At 40.8% G+C, this 26,170-nt stretch overlaps 1 protein-coding gene across 1 annotated transcript in view; it reads left to right on the forward strand.

The window, feature by feature from the left end:
- The window catches only part of LOC126471035 (putative uncharacterized protein DDB_G0290521), a 181,647-nt gene that overhangs the window by 70,651 nt on the left and 84,826 nt on the right, over positions 1-26,170 (forward strand). Inside the window, exon 6 of the mRNA XM_050099101.1 lies at positions 21,594-21,731. Within this exon, the coding sequence (XP_049955058.1) occupies positions 21,594-21,731 (138 nt within the window). The remainder of the gene's footprint in view (positions 1-21,593; positions 21,732-26,170) is intronic.

The following is a 26,170-nucleotide window of genomic DNA, read 5'->3' on the forward strand; positions in this document are numbered from 1 at the left end:
TAGAGTCAATAATCTACATAAATTCTCCCTTGTATTTGGACACATGCTTTCAAGCCTGGCCTAAAGTCAGAGTTAAACTGCATACACTGGGCAAGGAATTTTAGTAGTGCATTTCCCATGCACTGCACTCAAACAGATATTACTAATATGCCTTTGGCACTTCTTTGTCCTGAGCAAGTGGCACATGCCAATAGGCATTTCATTCTTACCATTGTATCCAGTCACATAGTGTGACTAGGAAGGACATACAGTGTCTTAGCCTCTGACACTGACAGACACCCTTCCTCTACAATAATAATGGCAATGGCAAACACATATAGATTTCTGATAAGACAAGGCTCATTATGAAACAGCTGAACTCTAAACTAACTTGTGAAGGTCCTAATGACCTTGAGTCATGTGATGGTTCCATTGCACAGTTTACACCTGTTTGCTACTTTATTTTATTGTTTCATTTTAACATAACTCCTAATAAGAAGCCTTCAGTGCATGACATGAAGTGGCATTAAAAAAATGTGGGCAAGGCAGTGCTTTAGAGGACTTTGGTTATTTGTGACCACCTGAGTCGTGCACATATGATTTTTCAGCGACAGGTGACTAGCTTTAAGGCGACAGCTGAGTAAAGTAGCTACTGCAACACAAACACATGTTGAGTATTTCCACTGTTTAGTGGAAAACAGTTACTGAAACTGGCACTAAACTGGAGTATTTATTGATAAATATTTAAGTCGAGTCTGTGATGATAAATTACAGATCTCAAGTAAAATATTTTGTTATTAACTACGCAAATGTGGTAGAGCATGCTTACAAATGCCCTGCACTCAATTATATGCCACCAATCTAGCACTGCCTGAATATTTTCGATGGAAGCTCATTGTCACTATATCTAATGAAAGTGTTCAAATTCAAATCCCAAATATTCAGTGATATCTTTACCATTAATAGTATCTGGCATGTATGATTTGCAATGTTTAATCCCTCTTTCAATGGTCCAGCAGAATACCACCTCCTGACAGGCAGCAACACACAGATCTTCAGAGGCAATATAGGAACTAGTGGGCTGAGGTATGAGGACTGCCGTCTTAGCAGCAGCATCAGCAGCCTTGTTTCCTGGCAGACCAACATGACCAGGAACCCACAAACATCACACTGGCTCCACCAAGAGTGAGCAAGTGACAGTTTTCCTGGACCTGGTGGTCTAAGGGATGGGCAGTGTACAGCACACATACACTTTGAAGGGCATTGAGTGAGTCTTAGCAGATGACACAACTGAAAATCCTGTGCGCCAGATGTGCTCTGTGGCCTGATACAAGGTGAAGAGCTCATCTGGGGAACATGCATGCCTTGGGGAACATGGGTGAGGTGTTATTGGGAATGTTCTGCATTGTCTGTCGCTGACTGAAGAACAGTATCACCTTTATCTTTTGTTCCCTTTTTCTTTCTTTGTTTCCCTTCTCCTCTAGTTCCTCCACTTCAGTGTTTGACGTTCCTATTTTTCATCTTCCTCCCTGTGTTCTCTTGAAGGTCAGCCCATGCATCTGACATGTAACAGGTGACTGGGTAACGCATAATTCCCAGCCCCCGGTTGACAGGTAGTTTTCACATACCCCCTGGTACAGGCCGGGCCCAGGGAAGGGTGATTTCCTGAGCTGTAGGGAGCTGTAGGTGTTACCTGATGTGTAAACAATCACCTAAGGCAGGTGCACCTCCCCCCCCCCCCCCCCTTGTGAAGGGGGCCACCAGTTGCAAGGAGCACACCATCAGAGACGCTGGCAATCACAGGGGATTTTCTCGTGATGAGCCAATCATCTTCCCAATCAATGTCTATGAAACATAAATGTAATGACGCTAATGATTCAGAGATCCTTGCCACTGCACCATGGTTCCTCATGGTCTCTCTCACTGAAGATGGTCAGTCCTTCACTACAGTAAATATGTTCATTATTCAGAAAGGTGTTGATGCAATTGCCGGCCCTGTGAAATCGTGCACTCATTTATGGAATGGCACTTTGCTGTAAGAGACTAATTATGATTCTCAAGAAAAACAAATGCTTGCTGCCTTGCTTCTCCACAGCTACAGTGTTTGTATCCAGGCCCATAAAACTCTGAATTTTTGCTGTGGTGTATTTACACTAGGCTGCTCGACGGTCTGAGGCCAAAATCCAATCTTACCTCTCTGATCAGAGTGTCCTTGCCATCCATCGTATAATGAAAAAGGTAGATTCCTCCTTAGTGCCCACTCGCACTCTTTTTCTCACCTTTGATGAAGTGGTGCTTCCGTCAAAGATCAAAGCAGGCTATGAAATTATCACAGTCTGACCATACACTACAAACCCAATGTGCTGCTACCAGTGTCATCATTTCAACCGCACTAGAATGTCTTGTCGACACCCAATGAAATGTGTAACCTGTGGTAGGAATGCGCACGAGGGCGATTGTCCACTACTCTTCCATGCTGTATCAACTGCAAAGGCAGGCATGCTGTCTCCTCTCGGGATTGTCCCATTTATCTTGATCAGTGGGCTGTCAAAGAGATCTGGGTAAAGGAAAAAGTGCCTTACCTAGTTGCTCGCAAGTTATTGCTAGTTACCATCCCTGCATTCTCCCGCCTGACACCTATAGTTCTGTTCTTGTTACCCCTCGCCCCATGAAGGACATGGCAACACAGACATGTGACCTCAAATTCAGCTCTGAGGTTGTAAAATTGTGCAGGGTCAATGTAGCATCACCATCCCCCCATCCAGCTGTGCAACAAGCCATCAAACTCTCGCCTCAAGGGGTGAAGCCACCAGCTACACAACTGGTAGGCCAGAAAGAACAGGAGTAGTACTCCCATGAAGACTTCCTCTGTCCCTCCACCAAACAACACCCAGGTGTTCCTCTGACCGGAAAAGCTCGAAGTAGTCCATCAAAGGCAAATGGTCTTATCCTTTGTCAACTTGAAGATCATCCTCTTTCACAGTGTTGCCATGTGATACCTTAGCCTGGCTGGCCTCTGTGTCGCTGGTGCACACCACCAACTGTTTTTCAGCGTTAGACTCCACAGACCAACAGCACATGCAAGACGATGCTTCTGTGGATCCCATGGAGTAGGGTTCTCCTGCTTCTGTGCCAGCGAATCTTCACAGTCTGTCACTTAGCAGCCACCAAGGTGACACCCCTATGTCTCTTCCTCATCATGACTCTCCTCCAATGGAACTTTCGTGGCCTTCAGTCCAACAAAGAGGATTTACGGCTGCTTTTAGCATCGCAGCGTCCCGTTGTACTCTACCTTCAGAAAACGAAATTGCATCCTCATGACCACTTTGAGCTTTCACATTGCTTTATGGTTTGGTCTGACCCCCTCCCTCAGGTCAGCATTCAATCTCGTGGGGGCGTCATGCTGCTCATATGGGATGACGTTCATAGTCAACTCATCTCCCTGACTACCCACCTTCAAGCTGTTGCTGTTTGTCTTTTCCTTCCCCACCTGACATTTTCCCTCTGTACCATTTACGTCCCTCCATCATTCGACGTCACCAGGGCAGACTTCCTTCAGCTTATTGGGCAGCCATCTTCCCCATATTTGCTACATGGTGGCTTTAATGCACATTGTCCCCTTTGGGCTTCTCCCAGGACCTGTCAGAGAGGGGCCCTCTTGTCTGATCTTAACCAGCTGCCTCAACACAGGAGCACCCACTTTCCTTTCTGACTCCTCACACACCTATTCCCATTTGGGCCTATCCTTGTGCACTGCCCAGTGCCCATCGCCTTGAGTGGTCTGTTCTTTCAGACACCTACTGGAGTGACCATTTCCCACGTGCTATCCATTTTCTGACTCCTACCCCACCTGCGTGATCACCTATTGGCAGCATACTAAGGCTGACTGGCAGCTTTAATCCTCCCTGGCGACCTTCAAAGAACAAGATTTACCCAGTTGTGATTACCAGGTGGAATATCTCACAAACGTTACCCTTACTGCTGCAGAATGTTCCATTCCTCACAATTCCTCTTTACCATGTCATGTCCCAGTCACTTGGTGGACTGAGGCATGCCGCGATGAAATTCGCACATGGAGACGTGCTCTCCACATTTGTCATTATAAATGAATCAGTGCACCATGTAATTGCATTCTTCGGGATAGCAAATGAGCTAGCTAGACTTCATTCACTAGCTCTTTTAACAGTTCCACCACTTCCCCCGTCATGTGGGCCAACCTCTGACAGCTCTCTGGGGATCAAGATCCATTCCCCAATTTCCACCCTGACAGTAGCAAATGATGTCATCTATCTCCCAACACCATGGGCCGCCATTTTGTGGACCTTTCAAGCTCTTCCCACAATCACCCTGCCTTCCTCCATCAGAAACAAGCAGAGAGGGCTCAGGTGATACCCTTTTCTTCTCTGAATTGTGAGTGCTACAGTGCCATCTTTACTATGAAGGAGCTAATGATGCTCTCAGTTTATCCCGATCCTCCACTCCAGGGCCAGATGCCGCCAAAATTCAGATGTTGCAGCACATTTCTCTTGTGGGCAAGCACTTTCTGCTTAACACATCACGTGGGCAGTGGGGACATTTCCTGGATGTTGGCGTGAAGCAACCATAATACCCATATCTAAGACCTGCAAGGACCAAAACCTCCCTTCTAGCTACCACCCCATCTCTCTCACCAGCTGTGTTTGCTAGATAATGGAACGTATAATTCATGCCCGGATGGTATGGTGGCAAAAGTTCCGTAATTTACTGATGAATGCACAATGTGGATTTTGGGCTTGGCATTCTGCAGTTGAACATCTTATTACTTTGTCCAGCCGTGTCATAAATGGTTTTCTGTGGAAATCCCAGACTGTGGCCATGTTCGTTTTTAGATTTGGAGAAGGCCTACAACACTGCTGGAGAACTGGTATCTTCCATACTTTTCACACATGGGGCATCCATGGCCGCCAGCCCTGTTTCCTTCAGGAATTTTTAAAAGACCGAGCTTTCAAGGTGTGTGTGGGTTCTGCTTTGTCGGACACCTTTACCCTCTTTGTTGGACTGAAGGCCACGAAAGTTCCATTGGAGGAGAGTCATGATGAGGAAGAGACATAGGGGTGTCACCTTGGTGGCTGCTAAGTGACAGACTGTGAAGATTCGCTGGCACAGAAGCAGGAGAACCCTACTCCATGGGATCCACAGAAGCATCGTCTTGCATGTGCTGTTGGTCTGTGGAGTCTAACGCTGAAAAACAGTTGGTGGTGTGCACCAGCGACACAGAGGCCAGCCAGGCTAAGGTATCACATGGCAACACTGTGAAAGAGGATGATCTTGACTATGGATGCTTTGTTTATGTGTGTCCACATCCATCCATCTTATGCTGTCTCAACACTGTTCACCATTGTGTCATCTGTTTGGCCACTGGCACCTTTTACACAAGCCTGGTTGAGAGTTTGTATGCTGAAGCTGCTGAACTACCACTGTCCTACTGCCATGACTTTCTCCTCAGCAGGTTTGCATACTGTTTGTCTGTCATGCGTGGCCACCCATCTTTAGCAGCACCACCGTTTAAGATAGGAAAGTTAGATTCAGTGCAATATTTCTGAGCACACAAGTTACAGCCAGGCACGGGCCTGTTGACAGTTACGCTTACTAGCGGTTTCGAAGTAGAATGGAAGCCACAAGGCTGTAGAACTGCTGAAAAGAGTAAATGCAGCGGTTTGCCTTGTTCAAGTTATAGGCAAAAGTGGCCCACTGGTGCAACCCAGGTGTTCAGAGTACTTGACTTAGAGCAGCACGTTAGCAAAACGGAGGCGCACAGCCGTGTATAAATAGGTGCCAGCTCACTAACAAGGCACTCAAGTGTGACAGCTCTCCTGAAAGGCGGGGCATGTCAACCACCGGATACACCTAGCAACAGATGGGGCGCCAGCATTCCAGTCCATGGCAGGCCACCGGTTCGACCCTCTGAGGCCATCGCAGGGTCCACAGCCAGGCAGTGGCGGTCCACGCCACGGCTCCCTACTGTGTGCAGTCTTGTTGGCTCCCAACACACAACTGGGGCATCCCAAGGCGAGGGCCACAGATTTGGATGTCGGATTGCAGGTGCTTGTTGTCGCAGTGATCTTAGCCACACTGGTGTTGAAGCATGCAGCGGGCTGCCCTGCGAATGGTGATGAGGCAGCAGGGGCGCGTTGCATGGGTCACTGAGGCAGCCATTCCATGCCAAGCAGTTTCACAGGCAATGAAGTGGTGTCCTCAGCATTGCAGGACCTGGTGACACCAACCGAGAGGAACGGGGCACTGTAGCTGGAAACAATAAAGCACTTGGGAAACTTGGACGAGTTTTAATATGGCACACCCTGATAGTTTCCATCCTCATCCAACATTACCTCTACATATTCTAGACCTCATTCTTCGATGATTCCTTTGATCATCAGTATGGGCCACATCCTTGTTCTGTTACCTCCTGGAGTCCAATGTAAGCACTTGCTATGGCAGCTTAACTTCGCACAACCTGCAATTTTCCTGATGGGTGTGAAACCTTCATCACCTTGGCTTCATGAAGTAGTCCATGTTAACCTTGGCCTTCATTCGCTTTTTAAGGACGCTACTCCAGCCTCACTCTATTGCCTTCAGTTTCATGACCTTTGCACGCAACTTTCTGATAGTTTTTTGTCTACACTGATGGCTCTTACTGACTGTGGGGTTGGGTGTGCCTTCGTCATTGGCATCTGTGTCTTTAGATATTGGCTTCTGGCACACTGCTCTGTATTTACAGCTGAGCTCTTCACCTTGTATCAGGCCACAGAGTACAACTGGCGCACAGGATTTCCAATTGTGTCATCTGCTAAGACTCACTCAATGCCCTTCAAAGTGTATGTGTGCTGTACACCGCCCATCCCTTAGTCCACCAGGTCCAGGAAAACTGCCACTTGCTCACTCTTGGTGGAAGCCAGTGTGATGTTTGTGGATTCTTGGTCATGTTGGTCTGCCAGGAAACAAGGCTGCTGATGCTGCTGCTAAGACAGCAGTCCTCATACCTCAGCCCACTAGTTCCTATATTGCCTCTGAAGATCTGTGTGTTGCTGCCTGTCAGGAGGTGGTATTCTGCTGGACCATTGAAAGAGGGATTAAACATTGCAAATCATACATGCCAGATACTATTAATGGTAAAGATATCACTGAATATTTGGGATTTGAATTTGAACACTTTCATTAGATATAGTGACAATGAGCTTCCATCGAAAATATTCAGGCAGTGCTAGATTGGTGGCATATAATTGAGTGCAGGGCATTTGTAAGCATGCTCTACCACATTTGCGTAGTTAATAACAAAATATTTTACTTGAGATCTGTATTTTATCATCACAGACTCGACTTAAATATTTATCAATAAATACTCCAGTTTAGTGCCAGTTTCAGTAACTGTTTTCCACTAAACAGTGGAAATACTCAACATGTGTTTGTGTTGCAGTAGCTACTTTACTCAGCTGTCGCCTTAAAGCTAGTCACCTGTCGCTGAAAAATCATATGTGCACGACTCAGGTGGTCACAAATAACCAAAGTCCTCTAAAGCACTGCCTTGCCCACATTTTTTTAATGCCACTTCATGTCATGCACTGAAGGCTTCTTATTAGGAGTTATGTTAAAATGAAACAATAAAATAAAGTAGCAAACAGGTGTAAACTGTGCAATGGAACCATCACATGACTCAAGGTCATTAGGACCTTCACAAGTTAGTTTAGAGTTCAGCTGTTTCATAATGAGCCTTGTCTTATCAGAAATCTATATGTGTTTGCCATTGCCATTATTATTGTAGAGGAAGGGTGTCTGTCAGTGTCAGAGGCTAAGACACTGTATGCCCTTCCTAGTCACACTATGTGACTGGATACAATGATAAGAATGAAATGCCTATTGGCATGTGCCACTTGCTCAGGACAAAGAAGTGCCAAAGGCATATTAGTAATATCTGTTTGAGTGCAGTGCATGGGAAATGCACTACTAAAATTCCTTGCCCAGTGTATGCAGTTTAACTCTGACTTTAGGCCAGGCTTGAAAGCATGTGTCCAAATACAAGGGAGAATTTATGTAGATTATTGACTCTACCAGCTAGCATTTACTGAGGACAGTAGCAGTTGTAGCGGGAGAGACATTCTATTTTCCAACAACCCCCCCCCCCCCCCCCCCACCGCCACCACCACATCCATAAACAGTGGTCTAATAAGAAGATACAAGCAGCAATATTACATTTTGGTTTCACATGTGTGTCAGAGTCAACTGAGTATAGCAGTGAGAGGCTTCAGTGGGACTGGAATGCTTCACAGGACATACGGTCAGTTGATGATGCCAAGTATATTGAGATTGCGAGTAAAGTCATGATGCCAACACTGAAAAAACAATATTCTGCAACAGTAATGTTTCAGCACAACCAGCCTTCAGTGCACACACCATGAGTGGAATGAAGAAAATAGTGAAATTGTTATTAATTGACATTCCCTTGAACCTGACCTCACTCATCAAAAATGAATGTACAGAGAACGAACAGATAGTGCAAGATAACTAATCAGACCTCATACTAAGAATTGGAGATAATCTTTAGATCATTGTCCAAGCCATCTGTCAGGAGATGTGAAAATTAAAATTTATTTTGCCCATCTCATCAACTTCTTTCCTCAGAATGCAGATTTTTTAAAAAGAGGTATAACAAGGTATAACTGCTGGAGTCATATATAGTTAAGTGTTCTCACATCCATTAACAGTACTGTACATACAGTAATGTCATCGCCTTTAGCATAATGTGGCAGAGAGCTCAAGTTTCAGCACTTGCCAATTTTTTTGCTGTCTGCTGCTCAAAAATTACTAACACTGTATGAGTCATCTGTGAATGTTTTGTGTTTCAAGCTATATGATTTACACATAATCTGTTAACCATAAATAATGTTTCTCAGAAATTATTCCCCCATTGGTGCTTCTTTCCAAGATTAGACGTAACTACTTACATTGATCAGCCAGAACATTATAACCACCACATGCATGGTGCATGTAATACCAGTGAACTTCCTGTCCATGTGTAGAATGAGGAAGGCACACGGTCTATCTTAATTTGATAGAGGGCAGATTTTTATGGCCCGGAGGCTTGGCGCGAGCATTTCAGAAACTGTACAACTAGTTGGGTGTTTGAGGAGTGCTGTGGTGAGTGCCTTCAACATGTGGTGAAATCATGTCTAGATGATGTGGGGTTGGGCAGCCACCCCTCGTTATATGTGTTGGATGTTGTAGGTTCTACAGGATGATAAAACAGGACAGGTGGCGAACTGCGGTAGAACTAATATCAGACTTTCATGCGGTGCAGAGTAAAAGTGTGTGTGAACACACAGTGCACCAAATGCTCCTAACAATGGGTCTCTGCAGCCAACAACCCATCCATGTGCCAATGTTAACACCACGACATCAGCAATTACAACTGTAATGGACATGTGACCTCGGCACTGGACTTGGCACAGTGGCAGTTTGTTGCATGGTCTGATGAATCCCAAAACCTTGTTCTTGATGCCAATGGGAGGTCATGAATCTGTCATCTTCCAGGGGCACAGCTGCTTGACACCTGTACTGGAGACTGGAAACAAGCTGGTGGCAGACTCATTATGCTCTGGGGAACATTCACATGGGCATCCACGGGTCCAGTGGAGCTCGCACAAGGCACCATCATGGCCAAGGAGTGTCGTACACTGGTTGCAGACCAGTGTTTCCCAGTGGCAGTGGCATTTTTCAACAAGATAATGCACAATGTCACAAGGCCAGGAGTGCGATGGAGTCGTTTGAGGAACACAGTGGTGCATTCCAATTGATGTGCTGGTCCACCAACTCACCAGATCTGAACCCAATCAAAAACATCTGGGATAAGATTGAACATGGCATCGGAGCTCATTGCCCCCCTCCCCATAATTTACAGGAATTTGTGACTTGTGCTTGCAGATGTGGTGCCAGCTCCCGCTAGCAACCAACCAAGGCCACACTCCTTCCATGCCTTGACACATCACCACTGTTAGCTGTGCCAAAGGTGGACTTTACCAGGTATTAAGTAGATGGCCATAATGTTCTGGCTGATCAGTGTACAGCAACTGTTGAAAAGACTGATACTTCCTATTGACTTGCATAAAATGTTAATATACACTAAGGTGACAAAAGTCGTGGGATACCTCCTAATATTGTGTCAGACCTCATTTCTCTCGGCATAGTGTAGCAACTCAATATGGCATGCACTTAAGTTGTTGGAAGTCCCCTGCAGAAATATTGAGCGATACTGCTTTTGTAGCCATCCATAATTGTGAAAGTGTTGCCGGTGCAGGATTTTGTGCTTGAACTGTCTTCTAGATTATCCCATAAATGTTTGATGGAATTCATGTTGGGCAATCTGGTTGCCAAACAATTAACTTTGTCTTCAATGTTCTTCAAATCAATCGTGAACACATGTGGCTCTGTGACATGACATCATTATTTGGGAACATTAAGTCCAGGAATGGCTGCAAATGGTCTCGAAGTAACTGAACATAATCATTTACAGTCAATGATCGGTTCAGTGGGACCATGACCAGTCCAGTCCATTCCATTCTTCATAAATACAGCCCACACCATTGAGCCACGACCAACTTGCACTGTCTTGTTGACAAGTTTGGATCTGTGTCACACCTACCATCAGCTCTTACCAACTGAAATCAGGAGACTCACTTAATGAGGCCATGGTTTTCCAGTTGTCAAAGGTCCTATCGATATGGTCATGAACCCAGGAGAGGTGCTGCAGGTGATGTCATGCTGTTAGCAAAGCGTCAGTCATGTGCCACCATAGCTCATTAACACAAAGTTTCACTGCATCGTTCTAACGGACACATTCATTGTATGTCCCACGTTGATTTCTGTGGCTTTCTCATACAGTGCTGCTTGTCTGTAAGCACTGATCATCCTATGCAAATACCACTGCACCATCATTAGGTGAAGGCCATTGGGCACTGTGTTTTTTCTGCAGTGAGAGGAAATGACTGAAATTTAATACTCGGCACACTCTTGCCACTGTGGATCTTGGAGTATTGAAGTCCCTAACGATTTCTGAAATTGAATGTCCCATGCGTCTAGCTCCAACTACCATTCCGCATTCACAGTCTGTCAATTCCTGTTGTGTGGCCATAATCACGTCTGAAACTTTTTGACGTGAATCACCTAAGTACAGATGATAGCTCTGCCAATGCACTGGCCTTTTATACCTTGTGTATGCAATACTACCTTTACCTGTATATGTGTATGTTGCTATCCCATGACTTTGGTTACATCAGTATATAACACAGTAAGATGTACAATGGACTAGTGATCAAACACTGTAGAATGCAAATAATCTTGTTAACATTATTCCTCAGTGTGAAGACTAGTATAACTGTTTACATCTTTTCCTTGAATAACTATACTAGGCCTTGTGTAAAAAATGTTTCTACTAGAACATTATGACAAACATAATGAAATCCTTTGAGTGAATAGCAGATAAAAATTGGCACTATCATTTGAAACTTTTCTGTTCTTAATGAAATATAAAGTAGCTGTCTCAGCCAATTGCAGAATGGCTATTCTGCCGTGTATAATATTTTTTGTGCACATGGGTGATATCTGTAGCAAACATTATAGACCAAAATTTAACAATGTGATATAACAAGAGATACAGACATTCATTGATACCTATAGGTAGTCTTTTACATAAAGTAATCTAACGAGGATATATTTCAATATTTGCCAGCTGGCTTGAACTGATCATGTGTACCAATTGTGAGCACCACAACTTGTGTTTTATTGAGAATATTATGACAGCACACAAGCATATTTCCTATGAAAATAAGGACGTGAGAGATTTTATTTTCCCGTTACTTTCTCATGTCATTTGTTTGGTGTACTGTTTCCATCCCTTCTTTGCAACTTCCCCAATTTTTGTAACATGATCTTAAATGTTGGTATTAAAATCATCTGTTAAATATGAAGTATCTTCTTGTTCCCATTCTTGTTAGTAGAAACAATGTTAGCTAAGTTAGTGGGTAATACACTGGACTCAGTCAGTGGTGGAGTCCATACCACCAGCCAGCCAAATTAAAGTTTTGTGTAAGTTCCTTAAATTACATTGGAAAGTGCTGTGGGAATTCACTTAGGTTCATAAAAAAATATACCCTCTGCCATTATTTGTAGCCCAAAGTAGTGTGCCTCTAAAATGTCTCTCTCATTGATAATACCTTAACTGTAAACACCCTTACTACTTAAGTTGTTTAGTCATCTAATTGCCACTGTTGACACCATGCTGTGTTTATTTTCATTTATTGTTTGAACTTTCAATCTCAAGTAATATATGCAGACTACTCTACTACTAAGGTTTTCAACTTTCTTCTACATTATACATTTATACTCCACAAGCCACCCAACGGTGTGTGGCGAAAGGCACTTTACGTGCCACTGTCATTACCTCCCTTTCCTGTTCCAGTCGCGTATGGTTTGTGGGAAGAACGACTGCCGGAAAGCCTCCGTGTTCGCTCCAATCTCTCTAATGTTACATTCATGATCTCCTCAGGAGGTATAAGTAGGGGGAAAGCAATACCTCATCCAGAAACGCACCCTCCCGAAACCTGGACAGAAAGGTACCGTGATGCAGAGCGCCTCTCTTACAGTGTCTGCCACTTGAGTTTGCTAAACACCTCCGTAACTCTATCACACTTACCAAATAACCCTGTGATGAAATGCGCTGCTCTTCTTTGGATCTTTTCTATCTCCTCTGTCAACCCGACCTGGTACGGATCCCACACTGATGAGCAATACTCAAGTATAAATCGAATGAGTGTTTTGTACCCCACCTCCTTTGTTGATGGACTACAGTTTCTGAGGACTCTCCCAGTGAACCTCAACCTGGCACCCACTTTACTAACAATTAATTTTATACGATCATCCCACTTCAAATCGTTCCATACACATACTCCCAGATATTTTACAGAAGTAACTGCTACCAGTGTTTGTTCTGCTATCATATAATCATACAATAAAGGATCCTTCTTTCTATGTATTCGCAATACATCATATTTGTCTATGTTAAGGGTCAGTTGCCACTCCCTGCACCAAGTGCCTATCCGCTGCAGATCTTCCTGCATTTTGCTGCAATTTTCTAATGCTGCAACTTCTCTGTATACTACAGCATCATCCGCGAAAAGCCGTCTGTAGACGTCTCTGCATTGAGAACAACATGCTGTGTTCTGTTTGCTAAAACTCTTCAATCCAGTCACACAGCTGGTCTGATATTCCGTAGGCTCTTACTTTATCAGCCGGCAGTGCGGAACTGTATCGAATGGCTTCCGGAAGCCAAGGAAAATGGCATCTACCTGGGAGCCTGTATCTAATATTTTCTGGGTCTCATGAACAAATAAAACGAGTTGGGTCTCACACGATCGCTGGTTCCGGAATCCATGTTGATTCCTACAGAGTAGATTCTGGGTTTCCAGAAATGACATGATACACGAGCAAAAAAATCTTCTAAAATTCTACAACAGATGATGCCAGAGATACAGGCCTATAGTTTAGCGCATCTGCTCGATGACCCTTCTTGAAAACCAGAACTACCTGTGCTCTTTTCCAATCATTTGGAACCTTCCGTTCCTCTAGAGACTTATGGTACACGTCTGTTAGAAAGGGGGGCAAGTTCTTTCGTGTACTCTGTGTAGAATCGAATTGGTATCCTGTCAGGTCAAGTGGACTTTCCTCTGTTGAGTGATTTCAGTTGTTTTTCTATTCCTCGGACAGTTATTTTGATGTCAGCCATTTTTTCTTTTGTGTGAGGATTTAGAGAAGGAACTGCGGTGCGGTCTTCCTCTGTGAAACAGCTTTGGAAAAAGGTGTTTAGTATTTCAACTTCACATGTTTCATCCTCTATTTCAATGCCATTATCATCCCAGAGTGTCTGGATATGCTGTTTTGATGCACTTACTGCTTTAATGTAAGACCTGAACTTCCTAGGATTTTCTGTCAAGTCGGTACATAGAATTTTACTTTCGAATTCCCTGAACACTTCACGCATAGCCCTCCTTACACTAACTTTGACATCGTTTAGCTTCTGTTTGTCTGAGAGGTTTTGGCTGCATTTAAATTTGCAGTGAAGCTCTCTTTGCTTTCGCAGTAGTTTCCTAACTTTATTGTTGACCCACCGTGGATTTTTTGCAGTACCATCCATAATATGAAAGTCTTCTTGATCACTGCTCTTTCTGGCTAATTCATGAACGACCTTTGTTTCTGTGATTAGAAACAACCTGAGGTTTTATTGATGACTTCAGACTAGTGAGATAAATAAAATATTAACAGTACTTGCACTGTTCATACAGCAGCATACAGCATTTTTCACACAGCAGCATACAGCTCTTGATATCACAGAAAAATTCTTTCAAGTGATTGAAGAAACAGACATAGAATATAAATTAAACTTTAAACATTAAAGGCATTACTGATCATGATCCATAGTAAAAAATTTTCTCCGCATTTAAGTTATAAAAAAACCATCAACTGTAACTTTCTTGGTAAACTAAAATCTGGTGCAAGGCCTTCCCCTACCCCTGCCAGAAATTCCTAGTGGTTAATTGAGCAAATATTACAGATCACACACTCATAATGGCTAAACTTCGTTATACTTCATGGTAACAAGGCACCGCAATACCTTGCTGACACATCTTTTCTAGTTTTAATGTTTCTGAAATTTGGAGATGTTGAACTTCTCTTGTTTTTTGTATGCTGTCAGCAAGTTGAGGGATTTTAGACATAAATGTGTAATCACAGTGATATTATGCAGACTTTGGCGTGATGATATTACACAGAAACAAGTAAAGTTTAGCTTCAAGTAAATACAGTTTGTGGAAAATCTGAATTTTGTATTTGTGATTGATTACTTCTACTCCATTAATGAGTTCTATTTAGAATCAGCTGATACATGTGTTAGTAATAAGGACATTTTGTGTCGCCTAATGTTCATCATCATTGTCATCCATATCTTAAAATACAGCATCAATATAACCCCTTTTGCTGCTGCTGCTGCTGCTGCTGCTGCTGCTGTTGTCTTTGGTCTTTAGATTAGTTTGATGCAGATCTCCATGACATTATAATGTATGCCTTTTTATATCTACATACCTGCTGCAATCTAAAAAAGTCATTTTAGAAATGATGCCTCACAATATGCCAGTGTTATGTAAGAAAATTTATTCTCTGTTGGTAAAAGCTCTTGTCCTGTGCTTGTAACCATGTTTTCACAGCATGAATTCTATCAATTTCAAAGACTCTGACACTGAGAGAATCCTTAAGTAGCCCAAACCATTGGCAATCTGAGGGCACCAGGTCTGGCTATATGGTGGTGGAGGCAGATGTCCAACTAAATTTGGGCTTGTGTTCCCAGCTTTTGAGACTTGCACTTGGGCATCCATTGTCATATTGGAGCATTTTTTAAATTTTTTTTATTTTTTATTTTATTTTTTTTTTTTTCAGATTCTTGTCAGACTGATCACATTGGCAACAATTCTTCAGTTTGTTTAGAATTTTCACATGTGTCTCTGAATTAATGTTTGTTACTTTCGGCAACAAGTTCACTATTGCAAAAGATTGTCATTGTGACATTTCCAGCAAGGAATTGAATTGAATTTCATTTGATCCTGTAAGATTACATTGTGTACAGTAAATGTACATGTAATATAGGACATGTCAAAGTATTAACATTCATTATCACTTATTTTTCTTCACCTTTAGCTTACATTTTTACATCATTGATAATGAATAACAATATATACAAATTTAATGGCATAAGTATTCTGCAACACTGTAAAACTCTTTTTAATGAGATAGTCTTTAAGTTTCTATGGAAAGTCATTGTGAAGTACACTATCTTGCAGGTTTTTAGGCAGACTTCTTAGTAGTCTGATACCAGAGTACTGGGGGTCCCCTTTCTAGCATTGCCAGTCAGTGGCGTATGCTCCATACTTCATTCTTCCTTCTTGTATTGTGGGTGTGTACACTAGCATTTGTAATCCAGTCCTCACTACCTTTTGTGATGTACATTATTGTTTTGTATATATACAACGATGAAAAAGTTAAGATACCTAAATTCTTGAAACAGTTTCTGCACGTTTCAGAGGTCTTTCTTTTTAAAATGGTCCTAATTGCTTTTTTTTTGTAATTTGAGCACTAGTTTAGTCTCTTGTTTGTTTGAGTTTCCCCCCACAGTCACTCCATACTGTAAGCTGCCTTCACTTCTCTTTTTGTGATCATGGGTAGCATCATTCCAGTGGCATCATTTTTGTTTCCAGCTCAAACTGATCCACATAGTTATTGTCATCTGTAATGATCCAGACAGAAAGCACCTCTGTTGACTTCAAACTGCTCCAACATTTCAGGTGAAATGACTTTTCTTTCAATCTTCTGGTTTATTGTGAGCATTTGTGGAACATACCTTGAACACAAATTTGAATATCCAAGAATCTTAACCCTTTTGCTGCTGTAGACATGTTTGCACAACCCACTACACTGTTCTTGAGGAGCCGTTGACGTGTATATGCTTGCTGCTTAGGTTTTATTACAGTGTTATGGATGTCTGTCTGCGTCCTGAGTTGCTGACCTTGCACTGCTGCAGATGGCTTACTTCCATATCGTGGTGAATAAACAATTTCAGAGTATCTATAATACAATATATGTGCTCAGTATGTGCTAACATTTACAAAGGATTTACGTTTTCATATCTTGAATCGTTTGAGATATTATGTTTGTTATGGCCACATGGTTTATGTTACTGTTTGGCAGGTATAAAACCCAATAACTTCACAATGAAATGGGATATTAGTCTGTTGCCATTTTTAAATAAAATTTTGATATCTTATCTACATGTCATTTACTGCACTTTGTAAGCTAAAACTACCAACACAAAGTTTATGCAATGTGTTTTTATCTTTGCAAACCCTAAAATTTCTTGCCATGTTTTATTTAATTTGATGCAGCAAAGTACAAATGATGGATAATGAAAATAAATTCAGTTCTTTATTGAATGACTAATTATATGACTGTAAGATGGGCAAAAATAAACTCTCTCTCTCTCTTTCTCTCTCTCTCTCTCTCTCTCTCTCTCTCTCTCTCTCTCTCTCTCTCTCTCTCTCTCTCTCTCTCTCTCTCTCTCAAGCACTTCCTGAACTTCCTTTCTGTTGCTAGCTATTCTTCATTGCTGTAGTGATCTGTGATAAACTGCTACTAGAAGAACAGCGAGTTCTTTTGCATAATCTTAAAGATTTCTCATCTGGTCCTGATGCCTTGCCAGTGCAAAGCAATTGTAGTTGTTTTTTGTTAGGTGATCAGTTATCTCAATATCTCCAATTTCAAAGATTGTATGGTGACTGAAATAAAGGACTGTGTTATGATCTTCTGTGGTGAAACTATTTCAGAACACTGAATTCAATATTTCAGCATTTTCACTGTTAATTTACATTTTAGTGCAGTTATGGTCACTGAATAATGAAACAGATGATTTTGAACTGCTTGCTGATTTTAAATAAAAGCAAAACCTCTTATGGTATTTATTCAGATCTGTTGACAAAATTTTACTTCAAAGATATTGAATACTTCCATAATTGCTCTTAGTCTTGTTTTCACTTCATTCAGCTTTTATTAGTTATCTATGATTTGACTTTTGTTGAAACTGTGATGAAGCTCTTTCTGTTTATGTGGAAAATTTCTAACATTGCAATTAAGCAAGTGTGTTTCCCACCCCTTAAGACCTTACTTGGAACATGTTTGACATAGGTATATTGTACCAAGCTTCTGAATTTTTCCATTTGTGCTCCACATCCACCTATTCTACTCAACTCTTGGAGACACAACCAGTTGAACTTCGGAGACCTCTGCATCTTCAACAGAATACCGTATTTACTCGAATTTAAGCCGCACTCGAATCTAAGCCACACCTGAAAAATGAGACTCGAAATCGAAGAAAAAAAAATTTCCCGAATCTAAGCCGCACCTGACATCTGAGACTCGAAATTCAAGGGGAGACAAAAATTTTAGGCCGCACTTCCAAATCGAAACAAACTTGGTCCATTGTAATATGAGACACAATTTAGGTTGAATGAATGATGATGCAGCTGTAGTAGTTTGGTTCGAGTCGTAAGCTTAGCAGTTAAGCTTTACCAGGTAGCCGTTGTTATGCGTCAGGCGCTCCGTCCGTATTTATACGGGTACCCTTCCTTTTTCACGTGCTTCGTCTGGTTTGAATTGATTGCTTATTTTTCTTTGATCTGACAAGTGCAGTTCTCTTTGTTATAGGTGTTTCCGTCACTCAAAGCTGAAAATGCATTACTGTACTGTGTCATGCATTGTTTGTCGCATTCCGAATATGAGGGTTTACGGCCTGTCGCCGCTCGCGGCATGGCTTGCTTTTGTGCACGCTACCGCCGCTTACAATTAAAAAGAGGAATCGTCTCATTAGCGAAACAATGGCATGAGACTGCTATTCGTTGCTGCTTTCTTTGATATTGATCAACAAGAATCAAATAATAGACTGCGTATGATAGATGATGTTCTGAACTAAAATTTAGCGAAAATTTTTTCCGTTTGAAAATCTTTGCAGATGCCTCTTTAGTACATTACATTGTGCACAGAAATTAGAGTCATCTTAGATTTAAAAATCTAGTCAATTGCCGTGCTTCATTTTTGACTGTATCACTATTAGGCATAAGAATAATACGAATATAAACATGACATGGTATGTATATTCTTCCGCGTCTGCTGTTGTCTCACTCTAGTTTCGTAGTTTATTAGGCGGACAGGATTTAAATGATATAGCAGCAAACACGAAAGAATACATGGCAAAATGTTTATATTCGTATTATTCTTATGGTGAAGAGAATACTGCATGTGATTCACAATTCATAAAAGTTCCTATTAGCAACCATTTCTTCTCACAGTTAGGAAAAAATTCAGAAAGCAGAGTTGTCCATATTGACAAATATCCCAAACAGTCTTGCCAGTCGGATTTTCGTACTACATTGAAATGCTGCTACGTTCGAAGAGGAACAATACGGAATTTGTATTTACTTCGTTGGATAATGTATGAAAATGCAGTAGTCGAAACTCGGGGCAGAGAAAAAAAAGCTCGTCTTCCACCTGTTTTTTATTTATTTACTGATGCAGAAGTTTTGGTGCCAGTATTTGTCTTTGTGCCTGCGAAGCATGCCTCATGCCTGCGTAGCGCTACATATATTTGACAACAGAAGTTAGTTGTGGCGGCACCTACCAACATTTTTCAGAACTTCCGCTTACTTTGCACTCGATTCTAAGCCGCAGGCTGTTTTTTGGACTACAAAAACCGGAAAAAAAGTGCGGCTGAGATTCGAGTAAATACGGTAGCAGTGTCATTGATAAATCATAGTTTTTATTTGTTGTCCCTGAAATGTAATTCCGTATTCAAATTTACCCTTGGGTTTCCTTACTGCTTGTGTTTCATAGATTTCTGACAATGGCTGCCTTCAGTAGGAATATCATTTTGTATTGTTGTTCATTCCATTTTTCATTATACGTACAGACCAGAATGCCACATCATAGATGATAATCCTGGACTACATAGTACTGGCACGGGATACTCTAGTGGAGGACTACTCTGTCACAGCGTTCGCTGTGAAGTAAGGCTCACCATTCCAGAAACTTTGTCCCATAACATGTCATATACAATCCAATGATAGGGACATAGGTGACTCATGAGATTAAAGCTACTTCCTAATTGTAAGTATACATAATAATTATTAGGTATTACTGGCCAAAACTATATCGGATCATTCTTTGCAAACTTTTATACATAAATACGTTACATTGAGTGATTAATTGAATAAAAAGTTGTTTTGAAAATTTCAGTTTATTAGAACAAAAACTACAGACCGTCCCATTTTTGGGACATTGGCCAAATGCACTATCCAAATTCACAATCTTATTCTCCATGCATAATATTGTAAGAAACAACACAAACAATAAATAAAGAATGTTTTAATATTATTGAATGTCTATTCAGTATGAAATGAAGCAAAACACTTGTCGTGTACACCAACATTGCACCTATCACAATTTTTTTTTTCCTCCTCTAGCAGTAAGCACCTCTCTTCTGTGTTTTACTTGGCACAATGAAATGATTTCCTGGATCTAGTCGTACATCTGTGCTCACCCGTCCTTCCATCAATTTGCTTTCTTGTGGTCCTCTGCATTTTGGTACTGATCCTGTTTTCTTTGATTGGTAAAACATCACTATTCTCCATTGGACATCCAAAACTGAGAGCTTCTCATTAGAGTTACCAATTTGGTATGTACGCCATGTGTTTACTACACAGATATCTATCACAAGTGTGAATAATGGCCACCACCATTTCTTTGACCTTATCCTCGTCCTATAAAGTGATATCTGCTTGTCCAGTAGATCTATGCCACCCATATGGGCATTGTATTCTTCAATGAGATGTGGCATTGTAACAGATATTTCCTTTTTCTTTACCCGTGAGTATCTTTTAGTAGAACTCAGAGGAGTAATTGTACCGTAATTTGTCACTACACATACTGGTTTGTTGTCATTCCATTTCACAACCAGAACTTCATTCTCTTTGTCAAATATGTAGTCATAGAATTATCGTTCCTTTTCTTTTGCCATTGTTTTTGAGTCAATCAAAGGACATGCATTAGTTCGGATCTCTCTAATGGCCATGAGATGAGGCTGATTTTATTGACAAACATTTCTATATTTTCTAGTGTAAAATTTCTGATTTTCTTATTTGTGTGCTTTGGGCTGTCACAGGGTAATGGCACTAATAGAACACTTTGGTCTGAGATCCCTAAGCTTACCATACATTTTTCTGTTACTCTGTAGCTTAAGGTATTAGCAATGTTACCTATGCAGGATGCCGACGAAGCAGTTACCCTTGTCATCTCTACAAAATTTAGACTAAAACCATGTGTGGACATCAGCTCCTTCATGATAAAGGCGAATTTGTTGTTTTTTTTCTCACATCTATATTAAAATCAGCACAAAAAACAATTTTTTTTACATAACTTTTCAGCTTTGAGTTGGTAGGGTAAATTTTCAAGTTTGACCAGAAAACTGCATGAGATTGAGTAACCAGGAGTACGATATATGCTGAATATCAGCATGCTATAGTCCTTAAGTTCTATGCAGCAACTCTCAAATGTGCGTTCTTCATTTAAATTATTGAAATTTTGCTTATTTTGTTATTTTACTGGTGAATGAACCAGAATACATGAACCACCATACCCCTTGTTTCTACAGAAGCTAGCTGCTACTTCATAATCTGTAAGTTTGTTCAATAAATTTATATTTTCATGTCTAAGGCAATGTTCATTTAAGCAAATAACCTCTACAGACCATTGTTATGAAAGAAAATGTAGGATGTTTTTCATGAATTTCTAGGTGAAATAGTTCCAGCAGCAGTTTGTGGACATTTTGTTGCATATAGTTATCAGAGTACAAAGTATAAACTCCACAAGTCCATATTCAACTGTCTGTGTGGACTATTAACACAATCTCAATGCCACTGAAAAAATGTTTTCTTCCCCAGGAGGCTGTTGACAAACCAAAAAGAGACTTAGGTGCGTCAGAAGATGCGCAGTTCTTAAGGGACTTGGAAGAAGCATGTGAGCGTTCATTTTTAGACAATTGCTCACCGGGTTCCTTGGAACTGGACAGGGACCCTGAGGTAAGGAAATTATTTGAATAACTGATTTATGAAACACTGGTATGTGTATGTCCAGTATGCTACAATATTTTCATAACAAAGCTGACTTCATGAGAGAGGATAATACAGCAAAAAATAAATCTTCAGCCGCTGGAGAAATATTTTTGTTCACAATTCTGTTATTTTATTTATTTATTTAGTCATCCGTCAGACATACCAAAAATATTAAACATTTTTAATTTCTATGTATACTTCATGTTCAGTTATTGCATATACTGAGAAATTGTTATGAGAACAATTACAAATACCAACACAAATGGTAACAGTACCTGATGATGACGATGCTGATAAAAGTTTAGCACTCTTGAAGTAGTATTTAGAGTTCTCAGAAACTGTGGGGAATTGAGAGAAAAGGTCACTCAAATAACAGTGACAGCAGCTATAGATCGTATCTTCAATATGGAACTCTGCGTAGAAAGAGGAGCAAGTAGTAGTGGGGGAAGGGACAGATTGACAGGAGTGAACTGCAAACAAGTACATGGAAGATTTATCTTTTCTGATAGGTGGACAACTAGCTGGCTTTTGAAATCTAAAAGGAATTTAATTTCTCTGATATTTTGAGGATAAATGTTGAGTCAGGTTCCTGACACAGAAAATGATTCTGAGAAGATTGTTGTGCTACTTAGTGGTATAGAGAGAGTTTTACTACATTAAGAAATCATACTTCTACTGTAATGTTCAGATACTTCTGTTAGAGTTAAAGATAAATAAAACGGAGTGCAGTGATTGAGAAGACAATATATCAAACACAAAGGATGATAGTATTTCTGCTTGTCATCATGTAGCTGTGATAATTATTTGTAGGCAGAAGTGGTTTGTTTAAAATGAGCATCATCACAGATGTATTGTGCAGAAGTATTTATTGACAGTTCCAGCTAGTGCGAACTCTCATATGAAAGACTTTGGAAAATAGGATCATCATAATCAAGTATTAGGAGTGTTAATGATTCAAAGAGTTTCTTTTTATGCCCAAGAGGAAATACTTCTGTATATTTCTGTAGAGAATGAAGTGATGGAGTAAAATCTGCTGTTGTATGTTCAGTCCAGTTTAAATGATGGTCCAGAATTAACCCAGTGCTCTTGACAAATGAAGGAAAAGTTATTTTGGTGCCATTAAGGATGGAAGAGATTCCCTGAAATAAGGAGGGGGGGGGGGGTTAATTAAGTCTCACGTGTAAGACACCCTGCCTTTTACAAGAGGAACCTGCCATAGTTGATGTAGTTGAAATTTGCAGGGTGATAGAAGGTTAAAAATAAAGGAAAACTTATTTTGGCTCAGGCACCAACACACAGTAGCTTGTGACAACTACACATAGTTGGCTGAGGTGTAAGGTACGAGTGGAATCAGTGCTCAGCACTTAAAGAAAAACTTTGACTTTTAAGTTTAACAAGTAGACAGTGTCTAAAGCTTTGCTGAGGTTCAAAAAGCGCATAATTAACCTCTAGCTTGTTTGTTTGTCAGCCAGTTTTATAAGAGCAGTCATTATTGTACTTAGATTTTTGTGGAAAGTTGACTGATGTTCATCTAAAAGTGTATGTTGCAGAATAAACTACTGTGTGAAATGCTTGCTACACACTGCAACAAGATTTCCCACCATACACTGGTAGCATAATGTTGTTCATAATATGAGGGTAAGTCAATTATTATCTGCAATTTAGTTATATTTTTGTTTATTTTGGCAGTACTGTCGTTTTACATTGATGACAATTGCTTTGTTTATTTGTTGTTATATCTTTGCAATTTTCAAGCTGCTAGGTTAATTTCGTTATCACCGCCGTGCTGTTAATCATGGCTGCTCCACTGCCTGTTTGCACCAAAGAAGAGCAGTGTTCAGTGATCCATTTTTTGTGGTCAGACAGCGTATCAGAGGCTGAAATTCATCGAAGACTTTTGGTACAGTACAGGAACAGTGTTTTGCCACAACAGAGTGTCTACGAATGGATCAAAAAATTCTGAAATGGTTGCGCAAGTGTTACACACTATGAAGGTGCCAGACGACCGTTTACTGCCACAAATGAAGAAGCCATCGAGCGTTCACCTGAAATGATTCTCTTAGACAGACTATTAACTATTGACCAAGTCGCACATCGTCTGCAAATTAGTCACAGTTCTGCCTACGATATGATCCGCAACAGACTTGGTTTCATAAAGTTTCTGCAAGATGGGTCCCAAAACAACTCACACAGTTGCATAAACAAACATGCTTGGAGATCTGCAAAAAACATTTGGATCATTGTGGTAATGTAGGGGACAACTTCTAAGACAGGATTATTACTTGTGATGAAAGATGGATCCATCATTACGAGCCGGAGAGTAAATGGCAGAGTATAGAATGGAAATATCGAAATTTTCTGTCCAAGAAAAAGTTAGACCCAACCATCCCGCAGGAAAACTGATGCTTATAGTTTTTTGGGACACACAACATCCAGCACTGGAACATTATGGGGAAAGGGGCACAACAATATACAGTGTACATTATAGTGAGATGCTTACTGCCAGGCTAAAGCCTGCAATTTGGAGCAAATGCTGAGGATTTCTGTCAAAAGGTGTTGTGTTGTTGCACGACAATGCCTGTTGACATACTGCTGCCCACACTGCTAAAATGCTCCAGAAACTCAAATTTGAAGTACTGGATCATCCTCCATATAGTCCTGATCTTGCCCCCTTCTGACTATCACTTGTTTGGGCCACTCAAACAGGCATTAAGGAGCTGTGTATTTGCCTCAGACAAAGCAACGAAAGAAGTGGTGCATTCCTGGCTCGCAGCTCAACCAAGAAACTTCTTTTACGAGAGCATCAGGCAGCTTGTAGAACAGTGGGCCAAATGCATTGAAATGCAAGGAGACTGTCGAAAAATGATGTTCTTGTAAGTTTCCTATTTGATTACAATAAAATTTTATAACTACTTTGTGGATGATAATTGACTTACACTCATACATAAAGACATAGGGACAGCACCGCTACACACCGTTGGGTGGCTTGCGGAGTATAAATGTAGATGTAGATGTAGTAGAAGAGATGATGTGAGGTAGGTTTCCAGTTAGTAGCTAGAGTTGGCAGACTCCAATAACAGTGTTGTCAATGTGCATGCTTTTCTCCACAATGTCTGTACAGACGCTCTTCCTCTAGATGTTTGCTAATGATGCAAATGACTAATTCCCCTAAGAATGTTGGCCAAGAATTATAAAAGAGCACTTCAGTACTTACTGTGGAGACATGGCAAAGTAAATGCTGTTCAGACAGATAAACTGTTATATTTGCAAGCAACAAATTCATGCTCTGAATGTCTGATACTAAGCTATTTACTACACAAAAATACACATTATAAGCTGGGGGTACTATGGAGTCATTACAGTTGATCATTTTCCTTGGTAAGTGATAGTTTTTTTAATATTTTGCATTTGACCACTTCTTCCACATAGAAGTGACCACTGGGGGAAGGCTATTTCAGATCCACTATAGTGTGTTTGTTCATATATTCAGGCTTCATCTTAAAGTGTACTGCAGAAATTTTCTCAATTCCCTTCTTCTTTGCCTTTGTCCTGCATATGTGCAGTGTCACCATGGTTACCATCGATTTGGTATGGTTAATTACAGGGGTGGCTCGGTAGTGTTCCTGTTGCCACCCTGTTAGCCACCCCCCTCCCCCTCCCCTGCTCCTGGGAGGTGATATGTGTACCCCAAGTATCTGCTTGCAGAGTCATCCATGTGAAAGAGTGCAAACGTTTCCTAGAAGTCTGCAAATCTTGTGACTGAGATTCTAAAAGTGATTTTTCTCTAGTTGGTGTGATCTGTTATGGCAGTTGTCATAAGAGATTTTCAGATCTTCCTGCTAAATCAATGCAAAGGCAGTCAATATAGCCATGTAGTTGAAGCTGTGGAAGCTATTGTTAAATAAAAATGTTAAATTGGAATTTTCTAATCATTAATTTGCTACACACTCTAATGCTGCATGTTAAGTTATCCAGTCTTAAAGGTTGTCATTGGTGTTTTGCCACATCATTCATGAGCTGCTGTCATAGACTATAATAAAGTATCACCCAAATAAAAGCAGGTATTATATTCCAGACAGCCATGTATTATCTGGCAAATACTAGCATCTCAATACTTTATAGTGAGCACTGAATATTCATACTGCAATGCAGTACTCTATTATGCCAGACTGCATTCATAAAGCCTAGCAGTGTTCAGCTATGTAGTCGTGTACGTTCAGTTCTTACGAGAAAGTGAAATTTGTATATTTATTCACCTCAATGACTAAATAAGAGTGGATAGATCTAAGTTAGATGCATTAAAAATATGTTAAGTTGTATTGCAGGAAGAACATGAATTATGATCTTAGAACAGGATTATCAATATAAAATCAAATAGGGGTAATACATTACTAGATCTAATTGGT

The sequence above is a fragment of the Schistocerca serialis genome, chromosome 3 (assembly GCF_023864345.2).
Source record: "Schistocerca serialis cubense isolate TAMUIC-IGC-003099 chromosome 3, iqSchSeri2.2, whole genome shotgun sequence".
NCBI classification, from domain to species: Eukaryota; Metazoa; Arthropoda; class Insecta; order Orthoptera; family Acrididae; genus Schistocerca; species Schistocerca serialis.